The sequence below is a fragment of the Diachasmimorpha longicaudata genome, chromosome 12, assembly GCF_034640455.1.
Source record: "Diachasmimorpha longicaudata isolate KC_UGA_2023 chromosome 12, iyDiaLong2, whole genome shotgun sequence".
Lineage (NCBI taxonomy): Eukaryota > Metazoa > Arthropoda > Insecta > Hymenoptera > Braconidae > Diachasmimorpha > Diachasmimorpha longicaudata.
The window spans coordinates 5,725,788-5,738,554 of NC_087236.1; the positions used below are offsets into that span (position 1 = coordinate 5,725,788).

At 40.1% G+C, this 12,767-nt stretch overlaps 3 protein-coding genes across 4 annotated transcripts; 1 reads left to right on the forward strand and 2 right to left on the reverse strand.

The window, feature by feature from the left end:
- Positions 1–1,418: 1,418 nt before the first annotated feature.
- Positions 1,419–6,796, reverse strand: LOC135167801 (jmjC domain-containing histone demethylation protein 1-like). The gene is made up of 5 exons (XM_064131361.1): positions 6,545–6,796; positions 6,143–6,422; positions 4,683–6,011; positions 4,245–4,540; positions 1,419–4,155 (listed from the first exon to the last, which is right to left on the reverse strand). The coding sequence occupies exons 1-5, from the start codon at positions 6,584–6,586 to the stop codon at positions 3,163–3,165; spliced, it is 2,940 nt and encodes a 979-aa protein (XP_063987431.1). The 5' UTR covers positions 6,587–6,796; the 3' UTR covers positions 1,419–3,162.
- Positions 6,797–6,972: 176 nt separating this feature from the next.
- Positions 6,973–12,763, forward strand: LOC135167837 (coiled-coil domain-containing protein 42 homolog). 2 transcript variants are annotated; one of them, XM_064131441.1, is made up of 5 exons: positions 6,973–7,226; positions 7,288–7,576; positions 7,753–7,992; positions 8,077–8,413; positions 12,679–12,763. In XM_064131441.1, the coding sequence occupies exons 1-5, from the start codon at positions 7,108–7,110 to the stop codon at positions 12,708–12,710; spliced, it is 1,017 nt and encodes a 338-aa protein (XP_063987511.1). In that variant the 5' UTR covers positions 6,973–7,107; the 3' UTR covers positions 12,711–12,763. The 2 variants fall into 2 exon arrangements, with proteins under 2 accessions (XP_063987511.1, XP_063987509.1); XM_064131439.1 differs by lacking the exon at positions 12,679–12,763 and adding an exon at positions 8,583–9,847.
- Positions 8,696–12,013, reverse strand: LOC135167818 (coiled-coil domain-containing protein 63). The gene is made up of 6 exons (XM_064131393.1): positions 11,179–12,013; positions 10,381–10,715; positions 9,998–10,221; positions 9,584–9,846; positions 9,138–9,430; positions 8,696–8,876 (listed from the first exon to the last, which is right to left on the reverse strand). The coding sequence occupies exons 1-6, from the start codon at positions 11,527–11,529 to the stop codon at positions 8,696–8,698; spliced, it is 1,647 nt and encodes a 548-aa protein (XP_063987463.1). The 5' UTR covers positions 11,530–12,013.
- Positions 12,764–12,767: the final 4 nt, after the last annotated feature.

Genomic DNA, 12,767 nt, shown 5'->3' on the forward strand with positions numbered 1-12,767 from the left:
ATGGGAGCTGTGACCTCTGGAAATTATATTTTCTCGATATTTTCTCTAATCGCGAGCGAATATTCAGATAATCATTAATAACATCCTCATGTAAACGTTCTAATGAGCCTTAACGACTCAAAATAGTTTTGAAAAATCAGATTTCATCCCCATTTTCCGGAGAAAACAATCGTGTTTGTGTAAAAACTTCGAGTAATTTATCTCTAAAACGAAAAAAATTGCCGATCGCCCAAATTAATTTATTAATCTACCTAATTAAATTAAAACGTTCTGTGCGGAACTGTAAATTTACCCAACTTAATTTAGAACAGTTTAAACGTAATGAATGTTATTCCATAATAGTAAATTACAGTAATCTTTTATTTTCTGAATTGAAACGCAGCACGTGCGATGGAATATTAATAAAAGTACAGGAGAAAACAATTCAAAAATTGCAAATCTGATACAGAAAATGAGGATAACCTTGGGGCGTCGGTTTATCCGGGAATAAAAGGGTGGAGGTGTAAACTGGAGTTTTATGAAAAATTTGCACGATAGTTCGAAGACGTTTTCACCTGCGGTGCCGTTCTGAAACGACTGTAATCTAGTCTCGATCAAAGACGGTGAGGTATTTTCCTCGTTTCAGGTGGTACACGATGTGAAAAAGTAAAAATGATAAAAAAATAAAGGGAATCAAATTTCATGAGAAAATGAAATAGAAATTACAGTGGTTTGGAACCATACGCCATGGATAATGGCCGGTAATGATCCTCTGCCGTACCCCTGGGAGACTCCCCACGTATCGATCATTTTTTTCCTGTTTAAACGCTTTGAACTGCACTTTCTTCATTTCCACAGTTGTATGTTACAATAATTAAATATTCTAACGAACTATTTCAGTCTTAATATGTTTGGTGTCAAAGGCAGTACTGCAATCGTCCAATTTTATTTATTAATTTGTTTCTATGCTTGAACGAGCTTCCACTCCATTAAAAACCAAAATTAACTAAATTTCCATCGAGAATTCCATCTCGGACTTCACGTGGTCGCTATTCTGAGATTTTTATCGCCTGTAGTCTCGAAAAATGTCAGCAGATGTAAACTAGAGTCTCTTGACTGCAGATAAAACTAAAAAATATCGGTAGTCGTAGCGACGATGTTGGTGTCGACGGTGGACCTCCAACGGTTTATCAACATGCGAATGCGAACATAAATCCAAATTAGCGGCACCGTAACGCAGAGCCGCAGATCGATCGGATCTTTCATACTGGTTTATGTAGTAACAGGGAAGAAGCTACGGCATATTGTGGGTGGAAGTACCCCTGTGTCTTCCACACACCTAGAGCCACCAGATCTTCCCGATAAACATTTCCTAAAATAAAAGTCTCACACGAAATGAATTCATCAGGTTTTTCGCAGTAATTATCATTAAAAAAAACTCATCAGTACAACTTTTCCTTTATTCACTTAGCGCACTAGTGTTTCAAATATGTGCTACGTATCGATCTGTAAAACTAAATGTACAAATATTCCCGAAGTCGTACGAGTCTGAGATGAAAAATTTGAAAAATAAAATATCCCTCGTATCGACTTGGTGTCTCCTATCCTGCTTTATACAGACAGTGTATCGGTATTACTCTGAATAATAATAATTACAAATAATTATACCATGTGGAATTCACTCATAATTCAACGTACGACCCCAATTATCGTATATCCTAATTCATGAGAAAATAAAATTCTGAGAATTTATCGCATCGTTGAGATCAAGGGTCAAACACTCGTCGATTTTCCAATTATTTCTTTATAACAATTACCAAACAAGTGGCTAAACGATTCCAGTCTACGTAACAACTAATTTTCCTATTTTCTGTTGAAAAAAAATTTGCAGAAATTTTTTTCGTCAGAAATATCTCAATGTCCCCCCAGTCAATTCTACATCTGTTGAAAATCGTTCTGTCTCTTCTTCCCTGACATAAAGAAATGGAAATCCACGAGTGAGTGGGAAGACAAAACCTATTCTTAACATAAATCTGAAATTATCAATAACACAACCCCAAATGGCTTCGATAAATTAATCACGAAAGATATTATGCTTGATTGCTGTGAATTGCACACTAAGCTGCCTCTGCAAATTTCACTGAAAATAATGGACAATTTAAAAAATTGATAATTCCATCGGTGACATGTATCATACAATAAATAACAGAATTTTTTTTTTTGTGCATTGCGATGTACAAAAGCGTATAATTTCTATTGCTTATCACGTAAGAATATTTATCTCTATTTCATTTGATTTATCATTAAATCAATCTCCTGAGAAGCCGAGGTACAATCCCGCAGCCCTCAATCTTCACAATTAAAATAAAGTCGCATTCACTCCATCACATAATTGAAAATATTTTAATCGGACACTAAAACTTATAATATTTCACACGATAAAATACAATTTATAGCGACGTGATTAGGAGAGTTTTCAAATCTTACAATTGGGTTGCTTGAATTTTTTTTACGGAGTAATAAACGAATTACGAATTTTTAATGAAAAATGTGAGATAATTTTCTTCACTTCATGAATCACCATAAATTAAAGATAATTATCGCCTTTAGGGCGTATCACAATACCTCGTGCATGGACGTTTCTTGATTATTATTCGACGTTATTTCAATTTTAATTATGTTAATTTCCCATAATGCTGCATTACAAAAGTATCTTTCTCACATTTTTCATTAAATCTTGTCATTCCGGTTTTTAAAAATATCAAGAGGCCGTCTCCAAGGGTTTCAAAAATGCTATCGCGTAGAGAGAAGTGAGGATTTTTTTTCAGAGACAGATAGATTACGCTCCCAAAAAATTGATGATCTGTTAGATTTTCCCCCTTCTCCAATACGATTTCCCAAATACTTTTCCAACTCAATACTTTCACTTATGCAAATAATAATGTAAAACATAGCGGCCTTGTATTACCTTTAACCTCCTCACCAGCTCCATAGAAAAAAAATATCCTTAAACTTCCACGTCCCCCAGACTTCTCTCACCTGTCACAGCACTTTTTTCACCCTTTAAATACACGTAAAAAAAATTCAAGCCCCTTCTCTCGCAATCCTTGCAATTCTCCCCAAGAAAACTCTCCCCTTACCACGATTCAAGCCTCAAGCCTCCCTCTCCCTTGCCTCTTCCCCTCACGTACCCCTCTCCTTAACCTTCTTCTCCTCCACAAGTTTGACATCTGTCACATGTAAATTATGAATACTTCTAGCAGCAAACCTGATGACTCCTTGCGTGGAAACCTGGGTAGTGTGCCTGAGATCAAGGTTCTTCAAAGCCTTGCACCTCGTCAGATGCTCCAAGCTCATCTCCGTAAGCAATCGACAATTTGATAAATTCAAACTCACAAGATTGGCGATTGCTTGAGCAGGTGGAGTGGATATCTGGGCAACTCCAGCATCAGTAACTCTTCCACAAGAGCTCAAATCAAGTATCTCAAGATGTGGCAGATGCTGGGATATATATCTCAATGCAACATCAGTGATATCACAACCAGCAAGTGACAAATTCTTCAGATGCTTTAGCCTCGATGTTTTATCAATCAATCCAGGCCTAGAATCGGTGGGTGGACTGAGTACCTCCCTGAGACTGGAGTCATTGAGTCCAGATACATGAGAAAGATCGAGACTGACCAATGGTGGACAAGTGCAGGTTCTCAGGGCACAGACACCTGCCCAGGTGCATCCCTTCAATGAGAGAGCTCTCAATTGTGGGAGCCTACCGAGTAGCCAAGCCAATTGTCTCTTAGCTACGTTCGACCAGTCCAAGCAGAGAGTTTCAGGTTGTCTTCTAGCAACTCCAGTCAAATGTGAGGCTGTCAAATGTGCATGGGACATGTCCATTAGCTTCCATAGGGTGGGATCAATGCTATATCTTGCCCAGGTACGACAGACACCAGCACAATTTGCTAAATCCTTGGGTGACAAATACCTGAATACTGCTAGCAATGCTACTTTACTATAAACAGCTGATTTGTCTGTTAACGGAACTGGGGGAATTTGCACTGGTCTAACTACCACTACGGGACGCTTGAGAGATTTGTTACTTGATCCTGTTAATTGGGCTGCCAACTGGGTCCTCAGAGCTGATCTTTGGTCCCCTTCAGCAGCCTCACGATCATTCCACGTCTGGAAATAATTAATTAATTGGTTATTTGAAGGATTGAGGGTTCGGGGAAGACACAGACGTGAGGATTTTCAGAGAGTTTGAGTTCTACCTCTGCGGGGTCGGGTCTTGCTCGTTTGCTGGGCGTTGTTGCACGCTCCGAGTCAGTTGTTGGGGCTGAGGAGGCCGCAGAGGAGACGGAAATTTTTCGGACACGGTTCTTGGGAGGACGGGGACGGTGGTCCACGTTTCTACCACTTTGACAGCATGATGGACATTCCCAGCTGTTGGGAATGTCCTCGTTAACTGTCAGACGCTGGGGGTCTATGCCCACGCAAGTTGGGTGGACTATGTCGTAGCAGATTGAGCATTCCATGAGAGTCGAGGGTGTCACGGGTGTTGGTTTACCTGGAATTCGTTTAAAATTTCATTACAGACGTTAGTCCTTATGGATAATTATTGTTTTTTGGTATTTATAAAATTAATATCTTATAAAAATATAATTTAATAATATTTTTGAAGATATTTCAATAAATATTCAGATGCTTACCCATAAGTGGGGCTGGATGCTGTCCCCAGCCGTCCAATTGACAGACTTTACAGGCTGCAGTGACAGGTAACATCGGTCTCAGACACTGTCTCATCCCGCATGTCTGCTTAGCTCTCCCAGTGCCCCCAAACTTAACCATATCCTGACAGTAAACACACTCTCCACAGTCTTGTCGTGTGCAGGCTTCACACTTCTTACACCGCGTTCGTCTTCGTCGTGGCACTGTCGGTTTCGTCTCCTGCTTGACTTCGTTGGAATTGGCAGAGTTTGGAGATGAGCGCTTGGTGTAGGTCTTTCTTCCTACCTTCATGCGCTCTCTTTCCACAATCGTCATCGGCGGTGGTGTCGGTAGAATGGGATTTCCAGTGACGGCAGCCTCAGGGCTGTCATGTCTGTGCTGCTCCACAAGACACCTCACATCGTGAATGAGAGCGACAGGATCTCTGATTAATTCAGGAACATTTTTCTTGGTGCTGGGCAGCGAATGAAGGTACATAACAATACTCTTGAGTCCATGAAGCTCGAAAGGCGTCAGATGCTGATGTGTCTGAACAGGTGGTGTGACATGTTGCCTCTGTGTCTCAGAGATGTCCAGATGGCTCCTCCCCAGGAGCACATGAACATACCTCTCAAGAACGTACCACAACATCTCAGTGAAGAATGGATATCTGAATTTCTGTGGTACCTTTGTCTGCTCCTCGACCTGTGCCACCTTCAGCTGCTTATCAATGCCAAAACTGTGGAGAAAATTTCCACCGAAGACCAGCGAGTCCTGGGGTGTGTAGACAGCGTGTATCCAACCAGTTGGAATGAACAGTGTCATTCCAGCAGTCAAACTAATCCTCCCACATCGGTCCACCATGTCACCGAAGAAAACATCAGATTGTTTTCCACTCAAAACCCACTCCTGGTACAGTGTCAAGTTCTTCTCGGTAGGTGGAATCAACCAGAAGATTTTTCCACCTCTCAAAATGTGGTACCAGACACTGGTGCCCCCAAAGTCCACGTGGAAATCCGTGTAACAGCCTTTTACTGACATCAGACAGTACTTCTGGACCTTTGGATACATCATGTCCTCGAGGAGATTTGTCGCCTCCACCTGGGACTCCTTCAGATGTCTCGGCCAGACAGTGTCCACCCAATCCACTTGGCGAACCAGAGTTGGCGATTGCACGTAGTTTTCTAATTTTGTGTGGGAGAATTCTAAGGAGATTACGTTCAAGAGTCGAGCCTTGTTCGGATCTTCGTAGTATCTTTGCCACTCCTTCATCGTCATGTCTTCGTTCTTCTGAGTGTTCACGTCCATCACGTCCAGAAGTCTTTTGGAACCTGAGATTAATTTTTTTTTAATAATTTTTCTGCTCAGAGAAAAGGGCAAATGTGGCTTTTATTGAATAAAAAATATAATCTTTTAGAAAAAATGTAAAACGCAAACGAGACAAAGAGGTTAAGTCACATACCAACACATGTTCTGACATCGTTAATGGAAAAATTAGAACTTGGAACCCTGAGCCCAAGTCCTGCTTTATCCTTAAATAAGAGAGGAATGCTGAGCCCATATCTCTGCAGAAAACTCAGATTGAGTTCAGCCCCAGTCATTTCCCTGAAGAGACCAGTGAAGTTACTGAGGTTATATCTCTCACACTCGATCTTCTCATCGAGCTGAAAGGTCCTTTTGCCCTCAATCTCCTCATCCCCTAGGGTCCAGTCATCTGTGTAAAGCTTTCTCGTTCTCTCCCTCTGATTGAGACACAAACAAAAGAAAATAAAATTTTAAATCATATTTACAAAAATTGTTCTCGAGTTGGTAGTTGAGGTACTCCATTATTGGTTAATGCTGTGATTTTCAGCCATTTGTTTACCAATTGACGCCTCCTGGGCAGCGAGGTGGTGTCATCGGCCATTGCGTACACGCTGTCAGAAACGTATCACCTTAAGCTCATTTAAGACTCGATAATTTAATGATTTTATTTGTCGGTTTTGTTGAGGGATGTTTAATGGTTTAGGGAATCACTTATTAATCACATGACATGTCACTATTACGAGTTTTTTTTGTTAAAAATCAGGAGTTGATTACTCTGCTGAAGTGAACACTGCAAAACGTGGTCGCCATACTGGAAAAAGGAATACCAACGTCTGGGACTCGAAATCTCTAGAAATAAATTATCTCTAGAATCTAGGGACATTTGGTTTACAGTTGTTTGGCGAATTATTTAAAATCGCAGTTGTTATTTATTAGTTTTCGGTTTTTGGAACTCACTGGAGGCAGTGGAGAAGTTCAATTTTTTTTCTGGAAGATTTGAAGATTTTTGGAAAATTCGCAGATCAATGGAGTTGGAGGTTAGGGAGAGAAGGGACGCTAATAGTTTGATCGATAGAATATATTTCTCGAGGAACTCCGGAGCAGGAGGTCCATGAGAAAATCATGACGCCAAAGATGAACAAAGGACCGAAGAGCCTGGTTCAAAGGGCAGTTATTACTAAAAATCCTGAGAAGGCGATCTCTGAGTATTTTCAATCAAAATTGGAAGCTCGTCAAGTTACGTGAGTAATAACGAGTGTTGATTGTTAAAATCATTATTATACATTTCAACTACAATTAAAGAAAATATCCGGAATGGGACGTAGCGAGACATGGACCCGAGGCAGAGCTGATGAAGGCCCAAAGAGACTTGACTCAGGCTGAACAAGAGCTCGAGGTAAAACGTGTTGAGCATGAAAACAAACGCCACGACATGGATCAACAGTGGGCTGAGATGAGGAGAAAGCAGAATGTGTTTCGAGAATCGTTCGTCAAATTTGATCAGTTCGTTCAGGAGAACAGGGAAAAACGAGAGAGGGCTGATAGGAAAATTAAAGAGGAGGGGGAACGACAGAAAAAATGCGAAGAAGATGTATTTCTCATTTTCATTTCTTCATTAATTAATTCCCTAGTTTGTCCCGCTATGACAGTCAGTCAGCTTCGCATATGATAAACAAATATCCTTGATTTGTTTTACTCAGTTTCTTTATTTAAAAAATGCATACATTTTCAGTTGAACAATAGATCGAGTTGTGCTGGTTTTTACAGATAAAAATTCTCCGGGATAAGATTGAGCACATGACACGAGTTCGTGACAAAATGCAGAGATACGTTAAAGATTATAAAATGGCCCAGAATTATTTAGAAAAAGTTATAAGTGAAACTGGAGAATTTCAATCGATAAGTGATATTTTTAATCGATTTGAGAGCCTCGTGGAGGCGAGAAAAACGTTGACGATGAATCAGGACGAGAATCTGAATGCCCTGGCGAAGACTAGCACTGAAATGGTGAAGACAAATAAAAATACAAACTCTCACATATTCAATAACAGTCGAATAATAAATAAATGATAAAGGGAATTGGTGCTTTAGCAAAAACTGACGGAGGAAAAGGGACAGAAGCTGATGACATTGAATAATCAATTGGCGACTCTCGAAAGTAGATACGATCGTGCTAAGGCTGGCGCCCTAAAGTGGGAGGGAATCGTCACGAAAATCAAATCCACAGCTGGGGATAAAAATTTGGAATTAACGCAGATCAGGTCCTCTTGCTGGAATATCTATCAGCAGATTTGTAAGCGGAAAGGAGTTCCAGTGGAGGTCGCCAAAGGTGATATTGAGAATCAACTGGTGCATATTAAGAGCACGATTTTGGAGCTGAAGAGAATAGTGAAGGCAGCGAATAAAAAAGCGACGAAAGAAGCTAAAGGTAGGAAAGATTGACATTCAATATTCATTTCGACAAATGACAAATAAATTAATTATTAATTTCAAGTTACGAATTCATTATTGACGATTCCATAATTAATTAGTGCAATTTGCTACGATAACAAACGTTTCGTTTACCAACAAAATTCCCTCGCTTACGCTATTCCCAGGAAACGTGGGAGCGCCTGAGGATCGTCTCGCGTGAAGCAACACAGGCACGTCCACTTGAGGAATACAAATGATGATTCAATGTTTGAAATTCATCGTTAGTCATCCTAGAAATTTATTGGTATCGCCTTTGAATAATTTTTTTAGCTGCTGGTAAGTGACACCCCGAGACGTTGTGCAAAATATCCGCGTGATCTTCCTCGAGAACATTTTTCAACTTCTCGGTGACTTCCCCACGCGTCAGGGGAGCTTTGGGACCTTCTGTCACGACTTGGAACTCTTCTTTTTCAACACATCTGTTTATAAGACACCCACGAAAATATACAGTGAGAAAAAGCCATTATAATTCGAAGATTTGAAAAAAAACCTGAGTAGAAAATATTACGTGGAGTCTTTCGTCAATTATTTGAAAAATGATATAAATATCGAGGGAAAGTGGAGGAGGAATAAATTTAGTAGTGAGTGGGAGAAAAAAATTAGTTAAAATCTCGATGAGTCACACTCACAGATTTTTAAAAAATTTTCTGGTACCTCCACTACTGAATCAAAGGACTTACAAAGGACAGGGCTGGGTAGGAGCGAGTTGGCTTAGCGAAGGAGCTTTAAATTTCGATCTTTTCTCCTCATCCAGTCTCGGTGCATCCGTCTTCCCCGTCCCAACGTCAGCCCAATGAACTCTCTGAAACATCTCCCCTATTCTCTTCTCAATGATCCCCAAATACAGCATCACATTATTCATAGTCACATGAGTGTTATCCCCCAGAAGATCTAAGATAGACGAATTATCACACTTGACGTTATGAAACAGTGTCTCAATTCCCTGGAGTAGTTTATCGAAGGTCTCGTTGCACTAGAACCGGAAGGAGAAAATTGAATGAAAATTATTAACTAAAGAGGAAGTGAGGAGAGGAAAATGACAGAAAAAAAAATCTCTCCAATAAAATTAATGATAATACGCTGATTGATCTCTGAACAGAACAGATTTTTCAATGATATTACAAACCTCAGTGAGACCGGCTTCGGCATCGTCTGCCTGTGCCGTCTGCTCCTCCAGCTGTTTTGAAATCCTCTCGAGGGTCTCCGCCTGCTGGCAGCCCCGCAGTACGTTGATGGCACGTGCCTCGTCGATTTCGTCTCTCAATTGGGCCACACGTGTTTGTAAGCCCTCGAGCTCGTCATTCAGTTCATTCACGTAATTGAATAGGGCGAAGTTTTCTTCCTCTTGCTTCAGGAAGTGAGCTGTTAATTTATCGATGTCATCCTCGCCTAGAGAATAGAATAAACGAAGTGAAGTGGTTTTTCATTTCGTGTATATTTTATTGTTATTCACAAGCTGCGATAAACTGGTGTCTTTCTATTTTTATTTACCAAACAAATCCTGGAAGATTCGTAAAATATTTTTTCCATAAATTCTGACCTGTGAATTGTTTAACAAGATTTAAAATCTCCGTGTAAGAAGCAATTTTATTTTTCATCTCCTCGCGTTTAGCTTCTCGTTCGGCTTCCTTCTTCGCCTGCAAATCCGCCATTTCCCTGTGCTGTCCCTTTATCCCCAGGAACTCCTGGAGCTTCAGCTCATTATCGAGAGTTCGTTGTAATTCGCACATTTCCGAGGTGTGGGCTTTCAAATCTCTCGCTCCTCTTTGCCCGGAAACCGGAACAAAACAGTTTTGTTTATTGTAACAGAAAAAAGCGAAAGGTGAATAAATTTGTTTGCATTATGCGGATGCAAATTTCAAGGATATTAATGGCGTTCTAAGCGTAAGGGAAGAGCAGTCTTCAGGCAAAAGTGGTAATTACCGCTCTCTGAGTGCGTGAATCTTGTTGAGCTCCTCGTCACGTTGATTGAACGTTATCGTAGCCTGTTCGATGAGGTCATTGATGACGGACTTTCCAGTATTGAGCTGGCCTATCATTTTAGCCCAGAGGATGTTGAACTGCGCTCGCTCCTTCAGCAGACTGTCTATTTTCGCTCGCAATTGACAATTCTCAGCCACAACGACGTTAAAACGCTTGGTCGCGACTTCCAACCTGTTCTCCAGGGTTGTTATCATGCGATTATGCTTCTCCGATATTTCTTTTGATTGGGCGTCTGTCCGAATTTTCATTTTTAATTCGTGAACTTCTTTAGACACCTGGGAAAATCAGGATTAACTGGTTCTATCTAATATTCAATTTTTTATATTTAATTCTGTGTTTTAAATTATCCAAATCGGTTGTTGGAAAGCCTCAAACATGATTTTTTATTAATTATTGACGGACACACAATTTTATTGATTTTCCGCCAAAATATATTTTGTACTCAATATTAATTCACCTTTCACTGCAGATGGAGAGCTATAATATTTCTAAATCTTTAACCAACCGCAGAAAACGTTTTTTAACGATAATAATTAATCCTCTGAACAGGAGAAAACATCATTGACATTTTATCCCGTACAATGACGACTCAACAGTCGTACTAAGTAAATTCTCCTTATAAACTAAAAAAAGACTGGAAATAAAAAATTCCTCATCAAAATAATATCGTAATCACTGATCCGTGATGAATGTACCTGACGCCTTTCACTCTCTCGATATGAACTAGCTCCAGCTCACCTTAATAATTTGCTCCTGAAGTTCATCAATCTGTTGTCGTTCATTTTTAATCATCTCGATGTACTTGGCTCTCTTCCCCAGGAGGCACTTGAGTTTCTCATCCATCTCGTTGTCCTTCCTGGAATTAGCCTCGGATTTGGCCATTTTAATCCCCAAAACTAGCTCAGCTTTTTCATACTCCAATCTTCCAATCATGTTCTCCTGATTTCTCAATTGTAATCGAGCTTTTTCCGAGTACGTGATACGATCATTCTCCATTATTCTGTACTGACGTTTCAGCCGTGATAATTCAGCCTCTGCCATCGTCTCCAGCTCCACTTCATCCTGAACGGGCTGTTGCTTGTAGGCCATTGTTACCTCGCAAATTAACCGCAATTGTTGATGAGAAAATGCAGTTCGATTGATTGATGATTCCTTGTTACTCCGAGTGATCGCACGTTCCCGGAAGTTTTCAATAAAATTGATACTTCCTCACCCGAAAGAAGTGCGCGGAAAAACCGATGCCAGATGCCTCAAGGCAGACATCTGCCATCTCCGGGGCACACGACCAGTCCACCAGCAGCTGTACTTTTATTGTTATTTCTGAATTTTTTCTTCCTGGTTGATTCTGCTTCCAGTTTTCCAGTGGGAGGAGGCGAAAATATGTTGACCCAACGGTTTACAGTTTGTGGGTATCCATGGTTACTTGACATGCGATATTGCTGAGTGATTCGACGAAGTCGTTGATGGCAGTGGGATTTAGAGTTGTTATTAAAAATGATGACGATGAGTTGGAAATAATAACCAATTAAAATAGAGGATTTTTTTGTTGGGGTTTAAATCCTTGCGTGAGACCCTGCAAAAAGGAAACTTCCTTTTGAACTCAGTAAATTCCCGAGTAATTATCAATATCCATTACTAGAAGATTCACCAATTTTTTATCCTACAAATCAATGAATGTACAACTAGATAAGATAGTAATGAAGAACCAGAAAAGTAGAGCAATAAAATCATTAAAAAACGACTCGATGAAGAGATTCCGATTAAATTTTCAATCTCCAATTTTTAATTTATGTCGTTTCAATAAATGTTACGTCAATCACAGCAAAATACCCTTTAAATCCCTTTTTTAAAAACCTTTTGATTCCTCGAGCTCACGAAAACTTCAATAAAATGAAAAAAAAACAGTAATAAAATCCAAATCCTTTCAATCACCAAAATAAAAAACCAAAAATGTGACGTTTGAATGACGTCGCAAGCCAGACCTTTCCCATCAAAATATTGACAGGTCACCGGCCCACAAATACATTAACAACTCCTAAAACTACTCAAAGAATTATTGACCACAGATATAAATCAATTAAGATAACCCGACGACTCAAATCTCCTCCCAAATGTGGCTGACTCACGCCACGAATTACGTCATTGTAAACAACCTCAAAACCCTCAAAACTCGAAAAGCTACTAAATTAATAAAATATGGCTACCCGACACTCCCAAAAAAATCCTTCGCCCCCTCAGGTGCTCCCCTCCCTCGTCGAAGGTGCTGGTGAACTATAAAAAACACTTCGAGGTGGGGAGCCCTCGCTGGTGGGGACGTTCGCCGGTGG